Raw genomic sequence first — 23,128 nt, forward strand, 5'->3', positions numbered from 1 at the left:
GTTGTCTCTTCAAATGGCCAAGTAATACCACATTTTCTAAGCCTACTACATTGTAACAGCTCTGAAGTATGGGGCTGGAAAATAACATTTTAAACCTATTCAGGTATTACACTATCAAAGTACATTGTTAACACCTCCACATTTGACTGTAGGCAATAAAACAGTTTGTTTGTTTGTTTTTAGTTGCAACTTTGACAATATCTCTGCTGTAATATTGTATACAGAGAGATCTGATAAAATCTGCAGAAAATTGTCTGGTTAGAAACCAAATTGCCTTGTTGTACCAAGTCTTTTATGCTGTTTTGCTTTTCCTGTTGGCCATTTACTTGCATTCTTCCTTGCAAAATACTATTATTTTTTAAGTGTAAATATGGATACAAGAGCTTCATCGTTTTTGTCCTCTCTTTGAGCTGTGGTAACACTTATCATATATCTCAATACAATCTTTCAGGTCACCCATGTAAAAGACCTATTATATCAGCTTTCTTATTTCAATTTGTTCTCAAACCTTTTCCTACTGAAATGTACATGTAAAAATGATTTTGAAGGCTAATAATTAAATTTCCAAACAGATTGGCATTACCCAATGGTGGCCCATTGAAAGTAGTACAGCCACAGCACTTAATGCAGTTAATCTTTACTCATGTTTTATATCCTTCTTTTCTCTTTCTGTGTAACTGATTGATTCAGAAATGAGTGGTGTGAGGGCACGGGAAGTTTCTGACAGAAGAGAAAGCAGTATATATATATAGCCAAAACAAATGATAAATAAATCAATTTATTTTATAAAACAAATAAGGATCCTAGATAATCTACATCCACAAAATATGTTTTAATTTATATACACAGATTGCTCTCCTTCTATTGCTCTATATACATATATGGTGTTTGTATTAGTTTTCCTTTAATGTGTGTTCTTAGGTCCCCTCAGCAGTTTGAATTTCTCAAAAAATGGTTGCCTTCTGTCTTCCACTTGCAGAACATTTTTGAAAGCATTTCCTTTAATGGGCGAGACACAGGAAAGAGAAAGAGTTCTGATTCACTTTTCCAAAAGATACTGCTACTGCAATCCAGAGGGACTAACTTCAGAAGGTGAGTATATCCATAGAGAAAGTATTTTTCAGGGTGTGCTACCTGGATAATTATAGTCTAAGATGCATGGGTAAAGTGCCAAAAAATGAACATAAAATATATAAACAATTTGTTTACCACCCACAACATATACTCAGTAAAGCTGAACTTATGAGTTTTAAGAAAGACAAATCTGATAGTGTTGTCTGAATACAAACATATAGTGAAAACTGTGATTTCAATGCATATAACAGATACATAATGTGGAACAAACTTCCCAGCGATGTAGTTGAAGCTGAACATTTGGGGACATTTAAAAATAGACTGGATAGGATCCTTGGATCACTTAGTTATTAATGGACACCAAACGAGCATGATGGGTCAATTGGCCTCCTCTCGATTGTACACTTTCCTATGTTCTTATAATTTTAAAATATAACACAAGTTTTATTTTAAATGTGTGAGACATTTGTGTTATTTTTTAGTTTTTCACAAATCACCCACAGAACTGATTAATTATTATCACATCAGCTTACATTTTAAAATTGAAAGTACTGAGTCAGGAAAAGCTTTTACTTTTATGTTGTTTAAGCAATTGTTTAACCAAAGGCGTGTAGCATAAGGTACACTTATAAATTTCAATTAAAGAAGTGAATTTATAGTATCACCTTATCATGAATCCTGGAATCTTGTAGAACTCAATTTCTGTAATAATTGGACACAGACACCAATTCCAAAGATATAAATTGTCAAAATTATTAAAAAACAAAGACTAAATGTAGCACTACACTCATTATACAAAAGGGGAAAACTAATTAAAATTCAACTCTAGATCAACAAATCAAAGACAAATCACTTCCGTGACCAAATCAAAGACCATGGGATCGCATATGATAACACACACAAATCGTTAAACAAAAAAGGTTATAAACACATTGACTACAATACCGGTTAGTAAGACGAAGGTGAGTCTCTCATTAGTATTGTTAGTCAGACATTAAATAACTACGCAGGTTAGTATTTAATGTCAGGTAACTTCTCGTTATATATATATCAGTCTCATTTACGTTTAGGTGCCGAGAAAGATCCTATCATTACTTGTTACCACAATTTCCCTTAACTGATTATTATTCAATGATTAAGGATAGGCAGGGCCACCAATAATCAAATGTCTATTAACTTGTGTCAATTTCAGACTAAACAGTTAAACAGGAATGAGAAGATATTTCTCGGCGTTGACAGATTTTATTTCTAAAATTATCAACAAAACAGTTTAATGCAACACACATTTATATTTAAGAAAACTAAATGATATTACACATTCTAGAGTTATGAATCACAGATTAACATTTCTAATTGATTTCTCAAATGTCATGAATCATGAACTCCAAACTGTTAAACTTATCTGAACTTCGTCGCAGAGAGGCCTCTCTGTCTTCGGGCTCAGATAACAGCACACGGCACGAGGTCCGTGTGGTTTGGAACAAAGGCAGTCCGGTCCGGCTTTGTCCAAGAACTTTCACTCAGTCGATGCACCTGGAAGTTGGGGGTTTTGTGAAACAGAGTCTTTTCCAAACAGATTTTCCACTGGTTTGAAGGCTCCAAGGTTGTGCACAAAATCTTCTTTGTAAGCAGGGTTCCACCGTAGTTACTTGAAGACAAAGTCTTTGAGGAAAGCAGGGCCCTGTTTGTTCCAAGGGTCAAGTTTCTTAAGACTCAAATAGCTATTTAAATGACTGACACTTTCGTATACAGTCGACTTAGTCAATTGTCCAGCTGTAAAACTCCACTGATCAGGTGGGCACAGGCGGGCAGCGCAGTCTGTAAAGTTCTTTATGTAATAAAGTCCTTTAAAAGAATTCTTCGTACGGCTCAATCTCCTTCTCCCAGTTTAACTCTTCTGTTGCCGGCAAAGACTTGGTTGGTTTCTGGTTCCGGTTCTGGCAACGGAGCTACAGGTTGAGCTGTGGCAGCGAGTTACTGGTTCAGGTGAGAGAGAGAGAGAGAGAAAGACCGTCCGCTGTTCCTTATAGTCTGTCAGATCAATAGGTGATTGGTCCCTGAGTTCTTGAGATTGGATTTCGGTTTCAGCCCCCAGTGTCCTATTGGAGGGGGGCTTGATTTATGACTGATGTCAATCCATGCCATCTTTTGGAAATGCCGGTTGGCCTGGGTTCGTTGCTCTATGTCGGGATTTCGGCTCTCGTCCACTTCAAAGAGTTTTTATCACCTACAGGCCCCTTTCTCCAGACATCTCATAGCAGAATTCCAAACTATTTGGCCTCTTCTCGGTGCCATCCTCCCCAAAACTGTCACTTTGATGCAAACCAGTTCCAAGCTGATGAGCTAAGGAAATCTGATAACTTTGGGGGGGAGAGGTCTTCTTTAGATCAGTGCTTCAGCTCAGAGCTCAACATGCTCTTCTCAAAATACACCCAACATAACGCTACAGGCGCAACACGTGGTATAGGCTGATCATTGACTTTTGGAAGCTGACTTCCAAATACAGGTATGATAGGTATGATAGGTGGTGTGTCGGGATATAGTTTATGGTTATTTGACTTTTGTTTTTATTATTGTTCTTTGATGTTGTTGCACCATTTCTTTCACATTGGTTCCTTGAGATTTGTATTGGATCCCAAAAATAAATAAAACATACAATTAGGACATGCAAGGGTGTTGTTCTCTGTCACATTGATATTTACTTGCTAATATCCCATACCATGCTTTTATTCATGATGTGCCATGTCAATTTTTGGGAGCAGGAAATAAGCAAAGTGCTTGTTTTGACAAGAAGTGAGACCAAAATGTGAAATGTAGAGCTTAGTTACAGTGGTAGCACAGGAATGATGCTGAATCATATGAAACTAAAGCATATTTTGCATACAATGTCTGTTACTAATAAATAGGGCAGAAGTGGTGCACAAACAGTTGTGTTCTTTTCCTTAGACAAGTATTTTAATACTGGAAACAGTAGTTATTTTAGTTAATGCAATAAATGTGAAACCTGTTATACTGAATACTTAGTTGTACTGTAACTCCTTTTGTTTATGTATAATGAATAGGAGAGGTAATCGATGAAGATTTTAGCAATGTTTGACATCTACATAACAATTAATATGTAATATTAATATGGGATAACAATTCTGTAATTCTTTAAGTAACGCTTCTCTGTTTAAGTACTCAATGGGCAGGATTAAATCAAAAATGTTCGCAAGGTGCGAAAAGTTGTGGAAGAGTCGTAGGAGGGAACGTGAAATGTATTTATTTACATATATAGTAATTAGTGGTTACATTTATCATTGGAAGAAACTAGCAACCAAAAATAAGCCGCAACTGTTCATTGGAAATCAACTGTTTCTGCCGCTGATGTTGGAGTTTCTATGTGAATTAAAGTCTCCTGCTGTGATGCCAAATTCATCAATAACATCAACATACATTAGTGTGAGGGCCTTATTTATGTACAGGTGCGCTGCCCATAAAGGCTTTCTTCTGTCTGGAGCGCACAAGTAGTTTAAGCTCACTGAACATAACTCACATAACCCTTAGAATAAATAAGTACAGAGTTAAGCCACCTTCTTCAACATATCTATCAGATTGGTCTAGTGGGTGTAACACAGTATTCCTGAGCGGGAAGCTCTGTTAGCATTTCTTTTATCAAAATTGCCATGGCACCTTGCTCCCCCCGAAATACGCCACTGCTGGACACGGTGTTGTGATATTAACGCCTATTGCAATTTGTATTATCATCACTTGAAACTGAACAGTGATGTATATACATCTGTATAAACTACATCATTTTTATATCACTTAATGCCTTCTACTGTAAGAGGCAATAAGTTAAGTACAAACATTATGCTCAAGTTGCAGTACTTACCCAGCTAACACACAACGTTGTGGTAGCATTTTATGTTAGCAGGGTCCTGACAGTAGACCCTGCAGTGCAGCACACCTGCACACTCGTCATATTCTCTCCAAAGAATGTGTGCACTGTGGCCACACTGACAAAATATGTAATTCTGAAACCAGTGTTTAATGTTTGCACATACATGTTATTATTATTTATTTATTAGCAGACACCCTTCACCAAGGCGTGTATATGTTAAATATATTTTTACACTTGTACCACTGTCTAAATTGCATTTCCATACATACATACTCTTTACAGTACACCTTGTAATATGTCCAGTTGTGTGTGTGTCTGTGTGAGCGATCCAACCACCCACCGAGCCCCCTACAAGATTATCTGTTCAGATATAATCTTAGAAAAATAAGAATGATCTTTTTCAAGTCTTAAATGTATCCGCTATGTTGTGCAAATTTGAAGTGGTGGTCTTAGATGTCCAGGGGTGTCACGGAGAGCAACGAAGGGGAGCAGCCTCTAGAGAAGAAGAGATCTAGCTGGCGACCTGCCCTGTGAGTGGGGGGAGATGGGGAGAGAGAGAAGTTAAAAGAGTGGAAGGGGGGAAGAAATCCAGCAGAGTGGGAGGGGTTGGAGAGGTGGATGTTGAAGTCTTCCAAGAGGATGGTAGGTGAGGACAGTGAGGGGAGGGAGGAGAGAAGGAAGTCAAGTTCATCCAGGGAGAAGGCAAGTGGACCAGGAGGGCAGTAGAGAACTGGAAGGAAGAGGTGAGAGGGAGAGGTGAGTTCCACTGTGTGGAATTCAAAGCTGTTAGTCGTGATAGAAGAGAGAAAGGGAGGACAGAGAAGAGGAGAGAAGGGGAGAGCAGGATCCCTGTTCCTCCTCCCCGCCCGGTAAGACGGGGGGAGTGGGACAGGACAAATAGAGAGGATAGGGCGGCAGGAGTGGTTGAGTTCTCAGGGGAGATCCATGTCTCCATGAGAGCGAGGAAATCCAGAGAGTGGAGGGATGCAAAAGCAGAGATTAAGTCAGCCTTCTTGGAAGCTGAGTGGCAGTTCCACAGGCCTCCAGAGAGGGGAATAGAGGGGAGGGAGGAGGAGGGGAGAGGCAGGGAGATGAGGTTAGAGGGATTAGGGATAAGAGGGGCACTGAGGCTTCTGGCGTGGAGGACCTGGGGGGCTGTTAAATAGCCGGCCTATAACTAATTAGCAGAGAGCACACCTGAAATCCATTGGATTACACTGCTCTGTCCAGATCACGCAAGTCACACCCTAATACAGCATCGGCCGAACTAAGTGCTTGTAATGTCTGGAATGCTAAACTCTACGTAACTTCCTGTTCTGATTGAAGAAAAAGCTAAGCTAAGCGCAAAACAACACTGTACAATCTCTCTACAGTAGTATATGCAATGCAGCCATTTCTGGTTATAGAATATATATAGTTCAAACTGCGCTAAGTAAGACAGTAACTAACAAACAGTAGCTGCCCTTATGAATAGAGGTGCAGTAAAAATACAATTAAAAAAGTAAACAAAGTAAACAACTGGTACTAGGCAGAACTCAGTCGTTACGTCTGCCTGCTGGGGAGAACGATAGGTTGCATATGCAACCCTGGTTATCTGAAAAAGGAAGCACTGCCCAAGGGGAAGGGGTTTCTGCACACTGCAGTAGGAACCTGATCGAAACGTCGCTCTATGAAAGCTGCCACTGGCCCCTGCGCTCGTCACTCAGAACAGGTCCCTTCCCACATTCTATTCCATAAAACGTGCAGGTTCGTCCTCTTTTGCTGGGAGCCAGGACTCCTGCGTGACCTTTTCTTTTTTCAGATAACCGGGGTTGCATACACAACCTATCATTATCTTTCAAGTCAGAAGCACTGCGCAAGGGGGAGGGGTTACTGTATAACCAAGCCGTCGCAAGGGAGGAGGCAGCGAGCTGATAAGGGAGCCTGCCCCGAGGTGTACTGCTAGGGGCCTCGGCAACACAACTCCAGACAGTAACCTCAGGGGCCCTGTAGGGCCACACCTGAGCCGCCCAGGAGCGAGGACCGCAGTCACACTCTTACCGGGAACTGTCTAGAATCAGCATATACAAGGCAGGGCTACAGAGGTCAACTCTTACGCCCTCTGCTCACAATAGCAAGGCCAGCTGCTCTACTAGTGCAGCTGGGAGCTTGGCCGAATCTACTTACACAATATCTGGTGCGGGCAATCAAGCAACTTGTGCAGCCTCCGCGCAATATCATGGCAGTGGACCCCTGATCTAATAGGAGCGGGGCCACAGACCCAATGAAAAAACAAGAGAATACAGAGCTGGCTAGTCAACAGATTAGCAGAGCTGAACAAGAATATACAATATGTACATATCGCGTGACAGCAAAACCGTCATGCTTGTCAGCGCACAGCACAGGAGCATCCAACTCAAGTGAATAGTACAGAGTGGAAGAGCTCTATTGTGCTCACAATAGATTTCATACAAACAAACTATATACACCACGGGGTGCAAGGTGGCCACTTGCTGAATAGTGCAGCTAGCGCAGGGCAACTATAGCTCTTATTGTGTGAATAAATTAACTATGTACACAGCGGGGCACTGGAGAACTCAAGCGCCCTCCACTGGAGGACAATAGCAGCGGACCCCTTGCTCCATGGCATACAGAGCCAGAGCGGGCCACAGACCTGCTGACCAAGGAACTATATACACAGCGAGGCAGCGAAACTCGAGCGCCATCAGCTGGAAACAGCGGCAGTGAGCTCCATGCTGCACAGGACAGACGGAGCCACAGTCCTGCTGTTTAACACATTTATATACAGAGCGGGGTACAGGCAGACGCATGCACCACCGCAACACAATGTATAATGAACAAACTATATACAAGGCGGCCTCGTATGGCAACGTGCCTGTAGGCCGCATGACAGACCCTGGGAACACATCGACAGTGCTGTCAGTAAATCCAGGAGCAGCTCGCGTGGGTGCTCAACTGGAAGGCATAGTCCAGTGGAAGGGAAAAACACGGTTCACTAGCTCCCTCAGGATGCATTTAACAGGGGCAGACTGGGAGAGGAAAAAGGCAGGAGCCAGAGCCCGTAGGCTACTGGGGCTCGACTGCAGCCAACATCGGGTGCCCAATGGAAGGGACCGGTCCCGTCACGTCCAACCTGTAGAACCGGTGAATGTAAGCGGCGAGGCCCAAGCTGCAGCCGCACAAATGTCTACCAAGGGGGCACCTTGAAAAAGGGCCCACGATGTGGCAACGCCTTAAGTCGAGTGAGCCACCAGGTGTTCAGGCACCAAATGTCCTTAGTGCATTCCAAATAGCACCTGAGGGCCCGCACAGGGCAGAGCAGGTGAAGCCAACTCTCTTGCTCTGAAGCGAAGGGAGGAGGATGAAAAGCCATCAACTCAATAGGTCTGTTGACATGGAATGGAGACAGCACTTTCGGGAGGAACGCAGGGTTAGGCGTAAGCATGACCCTGGAGCCATCTCCCACAAAACAGACACACGATGGGTGTACGGACAGGGCGTGTAACTCGCTCACGCTCACGCGAGGTGACACCAGCTTCAGCTCAGCTGAGTTCAGTGGCTCAAATGGGGCTTGGGAAAGTGCATCCGGCACTACATCAAGACGCCATGCAAGCAGTGAAGCGGTGCGAGGAGGCCGCAACCGTCGAGCTCCCTTTAAAAACTGCACAACCAGGAAATGAGACCCAGGTGGCTCACCATCAATCTGGACATGACATGCGGAGATGGCCGCCAGATACACCTTGAGCGTGGATGGGGACTTGCCCTGGTCCAACAGCTCTTGTAAAAACTGTAATATGACCCCAATGGGGCAATGAATTGGGTCTTAACTGCTGTCTTGGCACCAGGTGTTAAACGTCCGCCAGCGGTAGGAATACTGCGACCTCATAGAGGGAGCTCTCGCAAACTGAATAGTGGCTACTACCGAGTCTGACAGACCCCAGGCAATCAGTCGCTCCCGCTCAGGGGCCAGGCCCAGAGGAGGTCCACCGCCATGTTGGCCAGGCCTGGGAGGTGAACTGCTCTGATGGATCGGAACCATGGCTGCGCCCACAGAAGCAGATGGCGTGCTAGACAGTACAGTCTGCGCGACCAGAGACCCCCTTGCCTGTTGATATAGGTGACCATCTGTCGTCCGTCCAAACCAGCACATGTCTGTCCTGCAGGACCGGCAGGAAATGAGACAGTCCAAGGAGTACGGCTTGTAACTCCAGGATATTGATATGGAGGGCCCGTGCTGGCTCCGTCCACCTGCCTCCACGTCCGTCGCAGACTGCTCCGAAACCCTGCTTGGAGGTGTCTGTCGTCATAACTGCTCAGTGGTAGACTGGCCCCAGGGGCTCCGCCACCAACGGAGCACTTTCCAGCACGCCGGAGTAACTGTGACCCGGTGTGCTCGATCGCGGTGAGGATGCATCCTGAGAGACCCGAACCACCACAGCAGTTGCCTCAATTGGAGGAGGCCGAGGGGGAGGATCTGTGACGCAGCCGCTAGGAGGCCCAGCAGCCTCTGGCAAAGGGACACCCTGACACGAGCTCTCAATCGAAAGAGGGAGAGACACGTGCATATGGAGGCAACTCTCTCTGGTGTCAGCGTGGCGAGCATGGCAACGGAATCATGGTGCAGTCCGAGAAACTGTGGCTGCTGAGTTGGCGTCAGGCGGCTCTTCTCTTGATTGACCCGAAGCCCCAATTCAGAGAGGCGGCCTAAAATCAGGTTTGTGTGATCCTGAACCTGCTCCCCCTAGTGAGAACAAACCAGCCAGTCGTCTAGATAGTTGAGGACGCAGACCTCCTGACAACACAAGTTGTCTTTTCCCTCTTCTGACCCTTTCATCCCCTCTTGCATCTCTTCCTGCTTGTCTGCTATCTCCGCCTCGATGCACTCGCACCACCTCAAGCTCAGCCTCTCCAAATCGGATCTCCTGTTTTTCCCCCACTCTTCCTCACCTTCTGCTGACCTCCCCATCTCGATCCCCTTGGAATCCACCACACTCTCTCCTTCTTCTTCTGCTAAAAATCTAGGAGTCACCCTCGATCCTGTGCTCTCCTACACCCAGCACATCACCACGCTGACATGCACCTGCAGATTCTTCCTGAGCAACATACGCCAAATCCATCCCTTCCTCACTGACTACTCTCCCGCCTGGACTACTGCAACTCCCTCCTGGCCGGCCTACCTGCAACTACTACCCGCCCGCTCCATCTCATCCAGAACTCTGCGGCTCGTCTGGTATTCTCTCTGCCCCGATTTGCACACGCTACTCCACTGCTTCGCTCCCTCCACTGGCTCCCGATACCGGCACGCATTCAGTTCAAGACATTGACCCTCATCTACCACTGTCTCAACCATACTCCACCAAGTTACCTTCAGACACTCGTCTCTCCATACATTCCCTCCAGACCACTGCGCTCTTCCAGTGCCAGAAGACTAACTTTACCTCCTCTCCACTCCCCTTCCTCCAGAGCCCGCTCCTTCTCATCCCTGGCCCCTAAATGGTGGAACGACCTTCCCACTGAAGTCAAAACAGCAGAGTCCTTGGGTGGTGGAGGGGGTGGGGTCGGGCAAGGTCCCCTCCTGCCGGCCAGGGCGGCGAGCCTGGGGGGGCGCCTGCCTCCCAGTGAGACACTGGCGGATATCGGCTGGTGTGCGGGGCTGTGACCTGGGCTGTGGCCTGAGAGCCGCCGTCGGGGGGCCTCCCCGCCGGCGAGCTGCCGCAGACAGCCTGCATTTCTGGGCCTGGGGTAAAACGGGGTACACCCGGGCCAGCTGCAGGGACTGCTCCTTCTCCTGGAGGGTGCGTGTGAGCATCTCCTCCACAGAGGGGCCATGTACAGGGCCGGCAGGCTCTCTGTGTTTTGGAGGCGAGCCGCCTGGGCTACAGCCACATAAGCCCTCCGGAGCAGCGTCTTCGTGACACGACACTGCCTGTTGGGGCAGGTCAGGTCCCGTGGCTCCGCGGACAGTGGAGGTAGGGAGACCAGCGCGGCTATGGTGGAATTCGCACGCGGGAACTCCACCAAGCCCATTTCTGCCGCGCCCTGGGTGCTGGAATAAGCCTCCCCTCTTCTGGGTAGGGCAGGGGCTGTAGCCGGCTGGTCCCAGGTAGCTCTAAGCTCCTCAAGGAGGTCAGGCAGCAGCGGGAGGGCCCGTGTGGGCTGCTGCGCGCGCTGACCCCTTTCAAACCTGGAGCGTGGCGGGGCAGGGTCAGAGGGCCATGGGAGCTGGAGAGACTCCACAGCCCTCTGAATGACCGCCCAGAACTCCCTGTCCTATCCCGTGGGAGCAGGAGGGGTGTCCACGCTCAACGGAGGAGGAGGGGTGGGAGAGGCCAACTCCTCCTCCATGAGCTCCGCCTCCAGCTCCGAGTCCTCGTGAGGACCCAGAGACAGGCGGTCCTCCTTCCAGGTGGCCTGTCCACTGCCCTCATCCTGGGATGGGGCAGATAGACTCCCCTCAGTCTCCACCGGCGTGATGTGAACCGACAGTGGAGCGTCATGGTGTGGGGGGGCGGCACCTGTTTTGCCGGCGGGGAGCTCCGTCCGTGTTTATTGTTTTCAAATAACTCAATAAGAACCGTCATTAAACACTATAGTTAAACCCACACACTTAAATAGACATGTTTCTTATTTACCAGAATTCCTCTCTGCATGGTTTAATGTTTCCTGTATTATTTCTCATATTTCACATTGCAACTCACACTATGAAATTGAAAACTGCCTCCTAGGATTTTCTCCCCATTCAAAGGTGATACATGATTGCTTCTTTGCTTAATACTCCAAATGTCTGTAACACAGTTTTTTCCAGATATAAATTAGCATACGTGTTACTTGGAATCAATACCCTACCAACAGAAATAAAGACAAAGAAAAAGGGAATGTTTATAAGTGAGGACATAATTAATAATATTGCTTTATTTATCCAATACAGTCTCTGGTAATCCTTTATATAAAGTTAAATATCCAATGGCAAAGAAAACAAAACAATTGATACCTTTCACTGCCATTGTACATAATTTAAACCAATGTCTTCCTCATTAAAAAGTATTTTTAATTAATTAAATGACTATTTCTGATTTGACTAAAATTAAAATCGTTCTGGCATTATGATCCAATGTATTAAACCAAGAAGATAGTTGTTCCATGTGTAATGAATAAAATAAAATAACTTATCAGTAGCACAGAAGCAGAAGTAATCCAGCATTTCAATTCAAGGCAATAGCTATTCATGCAGTGTCCAGGGTTTTAACAGGGCTAACAAAGTGCATGCTTGATGAGATAAATGTTAAGAGAAGCCACTTCTCTTGTACTATTGAGTTACTCCTGTGGAAAAATACAGCTCTTCAATTTCTACAAAATGTGCTCAGTGTGCTGCAGGCAGAAAAAAAGAATTAACAGAAAACATAATTGACGAGTAATGTGCTGAAATGCCTGTAATGCCTTTACTTTAAGTGGAAGAAAATAACCTCCACAATAACAAGAGGTTAAAGTAATACTTGCTTGAAAGCCCCAAGCTACCATTTTCAGCATGATTACACTTTTCATCCATCTCATTGTTGATTGTTATTGCTGTGCTCAAATCGTTCTCCCCTTAACCTCTGTGAAGTATGACTTTAAAGCTTGAAACACAACTCTGTAGCAGAGATGAGGAAAAATGAACACACTTCTTTAGTATAAAAAGGCACATAACATAGACAGTTATTACTTTTACTTTAACAGTAAGCAATCAAGGAGAATAATAATAAAAATATAAAATGCTTTTGGATAATTCTAAGATTGTACTAATTTGCATGGCCCATCTAATTCAAACCCTCTGGTCAAATAGATATCCCACAACTGTATCATGGGCAGGATTAAATCAAAAATGTTCGCGCTTCGAGTCGCTCGCAGAAGCATTAGCGGCATGTCTGCGAATGGAAATCGCGCTGCTAAACTATCGTGGTATTAAATCTGACCCGATTTGCGCTGCAAAACGACCTTCTCGCAGCTCCTTTCTGGCACAATGCGAGAGAATAAAACACAACTTTCACGGAGCCGCTACTACAAAACTACACCACTGTACTCAGTCGCGCTTTCATGTTTGGTTAGATGCTACTCTCTTTTTTAATGTAAATCCCATGATGTACAGTTGTGTAGTTTGCTATTAGCGGCTGGTTAAAGTTGTATTTAATCCCGCCCAACAATACAGTGGGAGTGGTTACATTTTCGCTGTATTAAATCAAGAAAATATCTGCGAGAAAACACCCTGAAAATGCTGTCACAGCTCCTCTAGTTTTAGACACTGTGGAGTTGTCTAAAGCCTCTCGCGGTTAAGGCACAATGTAATGAAAGCCCATCCAGCACAGGTTTACGCAGGCGCATCCCCGGGTTTATTCACAGTCTCCGTGGCTCTGTGTGTTCAGTGGAAATAACTGATTATTGCTACAGTAACTACAATACAGGTGTACAGTGTGGGTAACAACATCTTGTGCCCAACATCCACACAAACATACTGTTGCCTATTGTCTATGCACAGAGAGAAAATATTTTGATATTGATCAAATGTAATGTAATTTTACATTGTATTCAGCAATGTGTCAGTGTTCTGTTTTTTACGCATTTGTTATTTTTTTTTTATATAATTCACTCGTTCATTTATTCTCCTCTTGAATTTGTTTGTTGTTCTGAAAACATTAATTGAAAATGGTTTCCTTCTTAACACATCTTTAATCGGAGTAGTGCCTACTATTGAGTACTCACTACAACGTTATGTATATTCAGCCTATATTATACACCGATCAGTCATAACATTATGACCACCTGCCTAATATTGTGTAGGTCCCCCTTTTGCCGCCAAAACAGCCCTGACCTGTCGAGGCATGGACTCCACTAGACCTCTGAAGGTGTGCTGTGGTATCTGGCACCAAGACGTTAGTAGCAGATCCTTTAAGTCCTGTAAATTGCAAGGTGGGGCCTCCATGGATCAGACTTGTTTGTCCAACACATCCCACAGATGCTCGATTGGATTGAGATCTGGGGAATTTGGAGGCCAAGTCAACACATTGAACTCGTGATTCATCAGACCAGGCCACCTTCCTCCATTGCTCCGTGGTCCAGTTCTGATGCTCACGTGTCCATTGTAGGCGCTTTCGGCAGTGGACAGGGGTCAGCATGGGCACCCTGACTGGTCTGCGGCTATGCAGCCCCATACACAACAAACTGCGATGCACTGTGTGTTCTGACACCTTTCTATCAGAACCAGCATTAACTTTTTCAGCAATTTGAGCTACAGTAGCTTGATTGTTGGATCAGACCACATGGGCCAGCCTTTGCTCCACACGTGCATCAATGAGCCTTGGCCGCCCATGACCCTGTCGCCGGTTCACTGCTTTTCCTTCCTTGGACCATTTTTGATAGGTACTGACCACTGCAGACCGGGAACACCCCACAAGAGCTGCAGTTTTGGAGATGCTCTGACCCAGTCGTCTAGCCATCACAATTTGGCCCTTGTCAAAGTCGCTCAGATCCTTATGCTTATGCATTTTTCCTGCTTCTAACACATCAACTTTGAGGACAAAATGTTCACTTGCTGCCTAATATATACCACCCACTGACAGGTGCCATGATAACGAGATTATCAGTGTTATTCACTTTACCTGTCAGTGGTCATAATGTTATGGCTGATCGGTGTATATAAGGGTGGTGTTTCCATGCATGATACGTTTGGCATTAGTTTAAAGTTTTACACATAACAGAAAGGTGGGCTGTGTTCCTTTCCATTTTAAACTGAGAAAATGCACTCACCAGTGAGAAACAGCTTATTCCAGATGGGTACAAGAAGGCCAAAGGTAATGCCGTCCAGTATCCGTTTATATTAGGTTAGCATACATATTGTTGTTAAAATATCTCAGCCAGCAGTTCACGAACTGAGCATTCACTGTCATTCACATCCAGATACCGCCTAGAAATCCATGTAAGTCTCCTTTCTTACAGTGTTCTGTACCCTAGAAGCCCGTGCAGTAACACACTCACCACAGATTGAATGTGTATCTAATGTGTATCTCATGTGTATCTAATATAAGCATTCTGTAATCAAAGCTTGGACATATAAGGTTTTCAATAATTCATGCATCTCTCTCTATATGGACTGAACGCAACTTTTAAGAGACGAACACTGCATTGAGTGACACTGCTGTCCAAGCGGCTGTAGCGTAAACATACAGTATAATTGCAGTTCATAATATTTACAAGAATAGGTAAAGCATGGAGACGTCTGGATGATATTTATGGAATATGTACAGGCATATATGGTTGCATAACTTGTAAGCCAGTACACATCCAGTGTATGAGGTTTGTGCACTGCACATTGGGTAGATTAACTAAATAAAGAAATACATAATAAATACACACACACAGACGGAGAATATTACAAAGGTGTACTGTAAAGAGTATTTATGTATGGAAATGCAATTTAGACAGTTGTACAAGTGTAAATATATCTGTGTAACACGATCATATATTTAACATGTATGTGTAAACATTGAACACTGGTTTCTTCATTACATATTTTGTCAGTGTGGCCACAGTGCACACATTCTTTGGAGAGATATGGCGAGTGCGCAGGTGCGTTGCACCGCAGGGTCTACTGTCAGCACTGCACCTTGAGACACCGAGCATAAACTTTGTATTTATTTGCTGTTTAGAGTAGATGTCATCAAGTGATATTAAAATGATGTACTTTGTACTGATGTAAACATCATTGTTCATTTTCAAGTGATGATAATAACTAGCTAGTTTCTTCCAATGATAAATGTAACCACTATGAGTTTTGTAGCCAGTCACAGTTTGTTTTTAATCTGCACCACTACACATAACCCAGCTACGTAACAACATGTTACAACGCTATTCAACATTATGGCAATGTTGTGTGTTACCTGGGAAGTGGATGCTGAATAAAATATTTACATTGTTATGTTCACCCAACCATTGATTTTAATTTCCAGACTTTATATTTTACAATTGAGTGTATGAAGGATTTGAAAGACTGCTAAAGCTAACAGAACTACATTCCTCTCTGCAGATGGAGTCCACACACTTACCTGTGCACTGATGCTCCTCAATACAGATCTCCATGGACACGTATGTACATACCAATCCAAAGACTGCATTTTCCTGTCAAACATCTTTTTTTCCACAAAATATTATTAGCAGTAGTAGTATAATTATTAGTTTGTCCCAGGTTTTTTCAGTGGAGTCTCTTCATAAACATTTGCATAAATACATGCAGTCCAGAACTCAAACACTTCTTTCACATGGATGTACATCAAAAACTTAATCTTTCTTAGAGAAAGTTACAAGAATAGCAAGATTGTCATTGCTTTGTGACTTTGCCCCCATGTATCTAGCTTTATTTTATTTTTGTATATTTTCATTTCTGAAAGCAGTGGGCAGTGCAGCTGTTTTTATCCATTGCTGTATTCCCACTTCTTAAAAAATGCGTACTGTGCACATTTGCTACTAATACTGTCTATCCTTTTCTTGTCCCTGACTGCTCCTGGATCCTAACTCCTTATAACCACTTTCAGGTGGTAAGTGCAGTTTAGTTCTGCTTCATTAGGTTTCACCTACAGCTCCATAAAGTGTTGTGTTATAAGTCTCTTTTTGTTAAAATAAATTAATACAATTAAGTAAATTCATTAAATCCTTCAGAATTCTGAATTATGCATCAACTTTAATTCATCCTGCTTTTTCTCATTTTGTGCTCTTCTTAAAGTAAATGCTTTTGGAAGAAACTTTCAGAGCTGATAATATTAAATAAATATATTATTAATTTTTAACATTACTTTTTAAATTAATTGAACATACAATCATAATGACTATGCAACCTCAGTATTAAGCATAATAGGAAGACTATTTCCATGCAAAATGTGTGCCTTGCAAAAAAAAGGAGAGATATTCTAACATGGTGCAAATCTTTGCATGACATTTGAATATAGCATTTTGTTTGTGACTCGCACAGTGTGCTGTTATTCACTGCCAGCTTTGCGCAGTTATTGGATGAATGCGCCCTGCAAATATCACACTTTTTTATATATTGAATCGAATTAGGGCTTTCACGCAATTCAAATTAAATTCTGCTATGTGCGTGTTTAATGGAATACATTTGCACCTCATGTTTGCAATTACCGAGACATTACTATATGTTAATAGAGCCACAACATTAAAGGAACAGGACTCTGCAGTGTGCTGGACAGAGGCGAGTGCCATGTTTCTGCACTCATGTGTGATGTCTTAAATGTTCTGTTATTTGTACAGTATATATACATATTGAGTGGGGGGTAGATAGGCAGCACTGTGGAGTAGTGGTTAGGGCTCTGACTCATGACTGGAAGGTTGTGGGTTCAAATCCTGGGTGTGGCTTTAGCAAGGTACTTCACTTAGATTCACAGTAAAATTCCCAGCTGTATAAATGGGTACAAATGTAAGTTGCCCTATACGAAAATAATAAATAATAATTGAGGTTTAAGTGCAGGTTTTATTTGATGTACTCGGTGTGCAAAATCAAAAACTAACTAAAACAGGTCTATCTATCTAAACATAAAAACAAACAAGTCCAAAGTCGTAAGCAAAGTTCGTTATCCAAATCGTTATCCTCTCAACAATACTCTCAATCACATCTGGTATCATCACCTCCTCGGTAATGTACACCTCTATGCCACTGTCCTGACAGGCAAACAACGAGGCTCATACATGTAGTATTGCAGTACAAACACAATATTGTGGATGTAGTTGTAATAAATATTACCCAATACCTATAATTGTCTATATGTATGTTGGTCATCACAGACTCAAAAATAATCATATTATGTACATTACTCCTGCTGTGTGTCCTACATTAATGTGACTAGCACCTACTGCAGTGCTGTGTAGCCACCATATCTTTAGTGATTTATGTAAGTATTCATTCATATTCACTCATAAAGTGAGTTTGTTTTTATCTTTTGCAAATAGGGTGCTTTTTTATTTTACTAAAGCATTGTTATTAAATTCAATGCCTATTTGGATGTCTTCTTCATCTTATTATTATTTATATAATTGTTAATAATATATTGTTATTGATTTTTTTACATTTAGTTTACATTTAGTGAATTCGATGATTGATTCACTCTGGATATCAATGAGTTAATTTCCCTTGCTTTGTCTTACATTTGCTACTAGTTCACGTTCCCTGAACCGTGTTATTGAAATGCAATTCTGATTCTGTGTAAATGCCATATGAATCGCCTTATCATTGTTTGTTCTACTCTGATACTGTTTAACTTCAGAAGAAAAAAAAAATCTTTTATTGAAATTTATGCAGTTTAATGTCTCAATGTACTCTGAAATTAAAGCATAGAACAAATAAACAATTGGAGATAAAAAAGAAATCTTGGGATCGTTTTATTTAACAACATGTAACCCGTTAAACTGTCAAACCCCTCTAGTACCCTTAAAAGTGTGCTTCAATTTAATCCCATGTGTACTCTTCACTGTTGTGCAGTTTGCCAAGTGTTTGGTATCCTATGAAAGCTGAGACTCTCAGTATTCTAACGATGTGAAAACGACGTGATGTGAAAAATTGTATTTTTATACTCCCCCGCATTTACCCCCCCTCGGCATTCTGAAATGGGGTCGGGGGTGGGAGTATACTTGGTCTGAGTAGGAATACAAAATCTCAGCTAATATTGACAATTATGACATATTCTGGAACCAGACCATCTACTGATTAAAACAAGACCATCCAAGTTTTGGTAGAAGCAAAACACACCTGCAGAGAGCTCAAAATGTCAAGATGGAAAACTGTTGACAGTGTACTAAACTGAGTGATCTGTGACTGTCTGAATAAGAAAGAAAATACCAAAGAAAGGCCACATTTGTATAACCCACAACAACTCACATTGGTAATGCCACATTGATTCACATCTAATGAAGTGATTTTTTTAATATAAAGATACTTTAATAGCAACATATAACATAGCATTCCATCATGAAAATATAATAATATACAAAAAGAACATGAAATACTAAAGAAAATATATATTTAACCTCAAGAGTAAATGTTTCTTTTTAAAAAAATGTAGTTTTGAAAGGTGTTCTTGTTCTTGTGAGCGGTATCTGACATTTTGTGGAGAGCAGAGCCATTTGAAGTGAAAAGAAAGTTGATAGAAATAGAGTTGACAGAAAGATTATTATTGCCACTGTTCTGTCATTTTTACTATTGCCAATTAATTTAGAGTTTGAATACTGAGCTAGTTTCAAGATAAGTTGAGCAGACAAAACCTAAATGCATGCAGTAATTCAACTGATTGCCAGCTGAAATTCCTCTAAAGCAGAGCCCCCAATGCTTATCCCTGGGGAATGCATTCCAGCAGGTTTTCCAGCTCTCTTTAAATCACTGACTGACTCAGAACTAGGAAGAGTATTTAAACTAGTTATTTTAAAACAATACTGGTGCTACATCAGCTTTCAACCTGGGGGGGGTCATAATAACATGGTAATAATGATAATAAAATACAAAAACAATAATTATTATTTTTAATATTACACATTTACACTCTTTATTATTATTACATATGTTTTTGTTTATTTTGCATCACACTTAAACTAATCAGCCAGGCAATAAGGGATGTGTTAATGCTGAAATAGCACAGTGAAGTGCACACTGTTCAGTGGCTACACAAAATTGAATATTTTTCCATGCATGAAATAAGACTAACTAAATGTACAGTTTCATCTTCTAAAAGAAAAGGAAATATGAAGACAGTTACTTGGAATTTGGCTTTACCTCTGGTGGAACTGCAGAAGAATCACATCCTCAATATGTCATCTGTGGTGATGTACTAATGACAGTTTGAAGCCTTGCAAATGAAGACAGCATTTGGAGGGGAGACATTCTGCACTGAAAGATAAACCACTCAACTTTTTCAACTGAAAACATGGTGCTTTCAATCAGCAAAACGTAGCTATAAGCAAGCAGTCTACACTGTCTGACAAGTGTCTTAAGGCATCTTATGCTATATCACACCTCATGTTGCAAAACTTTGCAAGCTGCACATCATAGCAGAGACATTGATTTTGCCAGCTGTTTGGGGAAAGCACTGTCGTGCAGATTGGTGTAAACCTGTTTTAAAGTTAAGTGCCAGATTTCAGAATCTGTGACTGGTGTGAAAAATCAACTCCTCAACTGCAATAGACAAGTAAACTTGATGAGACGAAAGGTGTCGCTGGAGCTGCACAACTGCTCGTTTACACCAGATGTGTGTGCGAAGATCCAGTTCTGGAGGAATTTCTGTTTTGCCATCCTTTTTCCTACACATGCAACCGGCAAACAAATGTTTGCAGTGTTGGATAATTTCTTGGGAAGGAGGTATGCACTGGGATCGATTTATTGAGATTTGAGGTGATGGAGCTCGAGCCATGATGGGGAAGCTGAGTAGTATAGTCACTCGACTTCAGCATGTGGCCCCCCTGGTTAAAAGGACACACTACATGATACATAGAGAACCCTAGGATACAAAGAAAATTGAAACATCGAAGTCTGTAATGCAACAAGCAGTGCAGGTAATCAACTTAATGAAAGCACCGCCACTTAATGCATGTCTATTTTCAGTTCTTTATCAATAAATCAACAGCACCTACTTTTACACACCGAAGTAAGATATCTATCAAGAGGGAGAGTATTTCTTAGACTTTTTGAGCTATGAAAAGAGGTGAAACAGTCCTTAATTGATGCCCAGTCTGATCTTGTTCACCACCTTCAAGATTGTTCTTGACTGGCTCTGCTTGCTTTCTTGGTCATCTGACATCATTGAGCAGCCAATGCAAGGCAAAGATGCAAATATCCTGCTCCTTGCTTACAAAGTAACAGCTTTTGTACAAAAAAAACAAAACATTTTGGCCGCTAAACTGTCAAATGGAAACTTCAATATGTTTCTTACATTTTTGGATTTCCAGGAGTTTCAGCAGCATGGATTACAATAATCTGAAAGCTGTTTTATTTGAACATGTCAAGGGCATGAAACAACAGTTTGTCCACTACCTCGTCTGAGGATTACAGTTCCCTTGTCTGGGTTCATGATCTGTTCGTCATTTCTTTTGGTTCAACCAATCTTTTCAGGAAGACAGAAGATCAGTTTATCGAGTCGACATGTGACAACAGACTAAAGCAACTTTTTGGCACCTGCTCTCTCACACATTTCAGGCTCTCAATTGCAAAGGAATTCCCACAGATTTCTACTGCTGCAGAAAACGTGCTCCTGCTTTTTGCTTCTACACACTTGATTGAAGCTGGATTTTCCAAACTTGCAGCCTTGAAAACTAAATATTGTAAGAGGATTTTTTTCTAAGTATGATTTCCAGCCAATGCGCATAACAGTTTAACTGAAACTCATATTATTACATCAATATGATTATTTTCCGAAGGGAAGACACAGTAAAGTCACAGGTGTGCAATAATTATTTATTTGTGACAGAATTAATATAAAACTAATACAATTTGATTATATTCATAAAACATATAATATTAATCTTCTGTTGAGTTACAGAAAATAATGGATAATTCCCCAATTCTCCTCTCCTCCTAGCACAGAGCAGTTGTGGTCATTCTGTTCAGCAACAGGCAACCTGATGTATCGGCTCTCTCTTTCATCTTTCACATTGACCTGCTTTGCAGTACCAGACAAGCTCAATTGTCCCACTGACTGACATCATAAACACTACTAAATGTAAAATGTATTTCATTAAATTATGTATTGTTCTTACACTGCTGAACCTGAATGCCATACTTCTGAAATAACTTATTATTAATGCTAGGTGGTAGTATTACTTTATTTTGTTTGGCGGGGGGGCAGGTATAAAAATATATGTCAGATTCCAGTGGGTCGTGAGTAAAAAAAGGTTGAGAACCGATGTTGCTAATTTGCAACTTCCAATTGGCTCTACCAAAACAAAACCTTTCCAGTGAAAGCAGCTGAAGCAACACAAAGTGGGCAGGAAAGTGGGAAGGTAAAAAGAAAAACTTAGCGACCAATCCACCAGTAGAAATATATATACAAAATATTGTGTTGTTTTCTCTGCATTGCACCTGTTTATTTAATTACCCACATACCGCATAGGCTTGTGCTAATAATAAAAATGAATACACTCATAGAAACCAGTAATATGTGCAAAATAATATTGAAACTTCCTTTAATGTTAAATCATGATTAGCTGCAGGGGCAGAGCAACAATCACTTTCTTAATTTGCATCCCCCCAACTGACCAATATACACTCACATTCACAATAATAAACTAGATTATTCAGTGCATTTGGTCTGAGTCATGAATCTTCAACTGCAGGGAGAAACAAAGTTGTAAAATCAATATCTGCAATCTCTTGGTTCAATTTGGGTTTCCGTTTTTAACTATTGGAGGCAGGAATGGAGACTGGACATTACCAGTGACACGTCTATGGTCTTTGACGAAAGCAGGGCCCTGTTCATTTCCAAGGGTCAAGTTTCTTAAGATTCAATAGCTATTTCAATGACTGAACACTTTCGTATTGCAGTCGACTTAGTCAATTGTCCAGCTGTAAAACTCCACTGATCAGATGGGTACAGGCGGGCATGCGCAGTTTCTAAAGTACTTCAACTGAATAAAGTTCTTTAAAGAATTCTTCGTATGGCTCAATCTCCTTCTCCCAGTTTAACTCTTCTGATGCCGGCAAAGATTTAGTTGGTTCCTGGTTCCGGTTCTGGCAACAGAGCTACAGGTTGAGCTGTGGCAGTGAGTTACTGGTTCAGGTGAGAGAGAGAGAGAGAGAGAGAGAGAGAGAGAGAGAGAGAGAGAGATGCCGTGCACTACCCTTTATACGTCAGATCAATAGATGATTGGTTCTTGAGTTTGTGAGATTGGATTTCGGTTTCAGCCCCCAGTGTCCTATTGGAGGGGGGCTTGATTTATGACTGATGTCAATCCATGCCATCTTTTGGAAATGCCGGTTGGCCCGGGTTCGTAGCTCTGTGTCAGGATTTCGGCTCTCGTCCACTTCAAAGAGTTTTTATTACCTATAGGCCCTCTTCCCCAGACATCTCACAGCAGGGATTCCAAGCTATTTGGCCCATTCTCAGTGCCATCCTACCAAGACTGCCAATTTGATGTAAACCAGTTCACACGCTG

The 23,128-nt window shown here is 42.2% G+C and overlaps 1 protein-coding gene across 1 annotated transcript in view; it reads left to right on the top strand.

Moving 5' to 3' along the window:
* The window catches only part of psd2 (pleckstrin and Sec7 domain containing 2), a 189,838-nt gene that overhangs the window by 130,121 nt on the left and 36,589 nt on the right, over positions 1-23,128 (top strand). Inside the window, exons 6-7 of the mRNA XM_066716375.1 lie at positions 980-1,092; positions 16,014-16,072. Of these exons, the coding sequence (XP_066572472.1) occupies positions 980-1,092; positions 16,014-16,072 (172 nt within the window). The remainder of the gene's footprint in view (positions 1-979; positions 1,093-16,013; positions 16,073-23,128) is intronic.

This window comes from Amia ocellicauda, chromosome 11 (assembly GCF_036373705.1).
Source record: "Amia ocellicauda isolate fAmiCal2 chromosome 11, fAmiCal2.hap1, whole genome shotgun sequence".
Lineage (NCBI taxonomy): Eukaryota > Metazoa > Chordata > Actinopteri > Amiiformes > Amiidae > Amia > Amia ocellicauda.